Here is a 3,974-nt window from a genome sequence, read left to right on the forward strand (position 1 = left end):
CGTTAAATTCGGGTTCAGTTCGGGCGGGTACCCATGGGTTCGGTTTTTATTGCCATCCCTAGGTAGAGAGCAGCTCAGCACATATGCTGACTACTCTGTGGTTCATTAACCAATACCATTAATAGACTGTCATGATGAGAACATATTATAATAAGGGGAAAAAAGTTTATACTAACTCTTAGTCTATTACTGTATCACTATTATGAAAAGAAATTTCAATTTTAAATTGAATTACCTTACTTCGGGGCGGGTTCGGGTTAGGGTCTTTGTTATACCAAACCCGAACCCGAAATTTAAACCCGAGTAAAACCCGAATCCGAACCCAATCACATCGGGTTTTTCCCGTTAAATTCGGGTTCAGTTCGGGCGAGTACCCACGGGTTCGGTTTTTATTGCCATCCCTAGGTAGNAGAGCAGCTCAGCACATATGCTGACTACTCTGTGGTTCATTAACCAATACCATTAATAGATTGTCATGATGAGAACATATTATAATAAGGGGAAAAAAGTTTATGCTAACTCTTAGTCTATTACTTTTTCACTATTATGAAAAGGATTCCTCTCCATTATTAGGAATGTGAGGGGTTTAATTTTTCCTAAATATTTATTTTGAAAAAGAGTAAAAATTTATACCATTAAAATTTTCTTTTTACCACGGGTTCTAATCTCAACTATGCACCATTCCCTACTACACTACCAATTATGCTACTGTGCATATATTAGACTCTTATATCACAACAAAATAATCTAAAACAAGAGGTTTTTTTCATTCAACAAATCACGCACAGGTTTACTAAGTTTCACATAGCAGGTCTTTATGAACAGTTACAAACAATCAGCCACAGTCATAGCAGAGCCTTCAAATTATATGTTACACATTGCCCATCCTTAAATCACAAAGTACACAAGTTTCCCCCAAATGTGACTTCCTTATTCTTTCTACTTTCTATGGAGATTAGACATTTTCACAATAATAATGATCATTAAGAACTGCTAGAGCCAAGAAGGATTTCTTTATCCCTAACTAGCCCCAAAGCTAAACCAACACATCATTGTTTGATTAATCACTTGCACCCACCAACACCAAACCCAACCTTACCACCAGCAGCATCATACACCACCTGGAGTGTCTTCTGTTGCACATTCCCAAAGATGGTAGTATCACTATCATCCCCATTTGGTGCAAATGCTAGACACACCTGTTTGACACTACCCACATATAGCACCCCCGCTGCCGCCAGATCCACCGTGACACCGCCGCCAAAGACGAAGCTTATCTTCGGAATGGCAAACACCTTGTACCCACTAAGATCATAACATGTGTCCAATATCGACAATGCGCTCGCTTTCGGGTACCTTGACATGCCCTTTTGGAATTCGGTCCTCAGGGCACTGTATGCTGTTGGCGGCAACCGCGTGATGACAGTGCCAGAGTCTATGATGGTTCCGCCGGTGGAGAAAGTGGAGGAGGATATAGAAAGCTTAGCGCCGCCGACATAGATTCCTAACAGGTCAAGAGCATAGAAGGAGGAGACACCGGAGTTGGTGGAGAGTGGTGTATACTTGATGTAGTTGTCAGCGACACGGCCGAAGGTGAGGTAACCGACGTTGCTAGCGGTGGAAGGGAGGCAGTAGGCAAAGAGTTTTTTGTATTTTGTGGCTGTCTGTTCGACGAAGGAGATAGGGTTGCGGCCGAGGCCTAATAGGCCGGCGGAGCCACCGAAGAGGCCTTGGTTGTTTTGGCCGCAACCGAATAAGAAGTTGTCGACGACTTCCGTGGCGGTCACGGTCAGTCGCTCTCGACTGAAGTAGCCGACGGAGAAGGATGAGTCGCCGTATTGAATTCCGTATATGCATGCATTTGAAGAAGAAGCACATCCTGGTTGGTTTCCTGAGTAATTTTATGGAAGATGAAAAGTAAATTAATAATAAAAAAATGGGGGGAAAATTGGCACATGATCATTGATGCTTTGTTTTGCTTTATCTGATGATTAAACTTTTGGTACATTCGAAAACAAAACAAGCACTACTATTTTAGGATGTATTTCTCCCAGTGTTGAAGAATTCAATAATGAAATGTGAACTAAAAAGAGAGTTCAATAATTTAATGAAATATTAGTTAAAAGTGAGTTTAACGAAATATGAGCTTAAAAGTGAGTTTAATAATTTTTTTAAATTAGTTTAAGTTTGAATCGTTAATTTTTTAGATACATGTTGTTATTTCTATTAATTACTTGACCCTCCTTAAGAAAATTTGGTTTCCCTATCTATATGTCTCATTGTTATCTTCTATACCTTCAAGTTAAAGATGAAAACAGATAAGATAAAACCAGATTTTGTCTTAAATAGATCTCATATATATAGCATATAGAAGCATAGGTCTAACTTGTTTAAAAGTCTGGTTTAGTTTGTTAGTTTGTTTAAAGACCTATTATAATATATATTATATAATGATAAAATATGCTATCATGTCTATATTTAAATAGACTTATCAACGTACTTTTAGTTAGGTCTATCTAATTCTAATAATTAAATTATATTTTTGTATANATTGGCAGAGTGCTGAAATCCCGTAAGCTTACCCCTAGGTTCATAGGACCATACCAAATCATTAAAAATTTTGGACCAGTAGCTTATCAAATAGTCTTGCCACCTTTACTGTCAAACCTACATAATGTCATCCATGTGTCTCAACTCAGAAAATACATTAGTGACCCGTCACATGTTATTGAACCCGACTCAATTCAGTTAAAGGATAATCTTACTTTCGAGACTTTTCCGTTGAGAATTTTCGATCAGAGTGTGAAGACTCTGTGAGGAAAAAAAATCGCCTTAGTTAAGGTAATTTGGAGCTAAACGAATGGAGAAGATGCTACTTGGGAGGTTGAAAGTAGCATGAAGGAATCATTCCCCCATATTTTTTCTTAGAAGGTATGATTAATTTTCGAGGATGAAAATTTTATTAGTTGGGGAGGATTGTAACACTGTGTTTTTCAGAGCACTTTTAATTAAGTAATTAGTATTTATAGATCAATTATAAAAATTAATCAGTAATGTTTTACACTAAACCTCAGTTGAGTTTTAGTAATGTATTAATATTTTCTTGCTTGCCTTATTTTTTCAAGATTTGTGGAGAATAAAAGTTTCCGAGACGATTTCGGGTCGTTTTATCGAGTTTTTGCCCAGTTTTTGAGTTCCATAACTCGGAATGGAATTCTAGATATTTTTTACTTCGAAATTCAAGTTTCGATGTTTCAGGCAAATGTCCTAAATCGGGAGATTGTATATTTCCTGACGAAATTGTCCGAAAATGTTTGAACATGATGTTTATCGGGAAGTTACATCATATCAGTAAATTTGGAAGTCATCATTTCATGAGCCACTTACTTGTTACACAAGTAATGCAAAAGCTTCCAAAATCCCCTAAATCACTCAACAAATCCTCTCACTCCACTACCATTAGACACATCACCTATGCTAGTCTAAATCTACTTACTTTGCATTAAATTTTCTGATTCTATGAGGGTGAGTCTCTTCTATAAATACCCCAACCCATTCTCTCATTTTTACACTAAATTCTCTATACAAACTAATGTAGTCTTTTATTTTCTCTTCTTCATCTTCTTCTCATACTTCATAGAAAGTTATGAGCTTTATTTATGTTGTTCATCAAGTAAAGTTTATATTTTTTATTTAAGTTTTTTATGATGGCATAACTAAAGGGGATGATAATAAAATCATATGAACCTTTATGTAGTTTTTGACTTTTGTAAATCTTGAAATTTCTTCATTTTTCTAAGATGGAAAAACTATATCTTTAGAAAAGGTTAGATAAGTTACTTGTTTGGAAATATTAGAAATTATTGTTAGTATTTGAATATGTTTAAAGGTGATGATTTTAACATCAAATGAACATTTAATATGTTTAGGAAAAAGTTTGTATTTTATTCTTGAAAGTTTATGATGTTGATGAG

The 3,974-nt window shown here is 35.9% G+C and overlaps 1 protein-coding gene across 1 annotated transcript; it reads right to left on the reverse strand.

Annotated features, from left to right (window-relative positions):
* Nucleotides 744–1,898, reverse strand: LOC109342489 (aspartyl protease family protein At5g10770-like; the record flags this gene model as incomplete). The annotated part of the gene is made up of 1 exon (XM_019580466.1): nt 744–1,898. A coding segment is annotated over one exon (834 nt), but the record flags the coding sequence as incomplete, so codon positions are not given.

Source organism: Lupinus angustifolius, chromosome LG03 (genome assembly GCF_001865875.1).
Source record: "Lupinus angustifolius cultivar Tanjil chromosome LG03, LupAngTanjil_v1.0, whole genome shotgun sequence".
Lineage (NCBI taxonomy): Eukaryota > Viridiplantae > Streptophyta > Magnoliopsida > Fabales > Fabaceae > Lupinus > Lupinus angustifolius.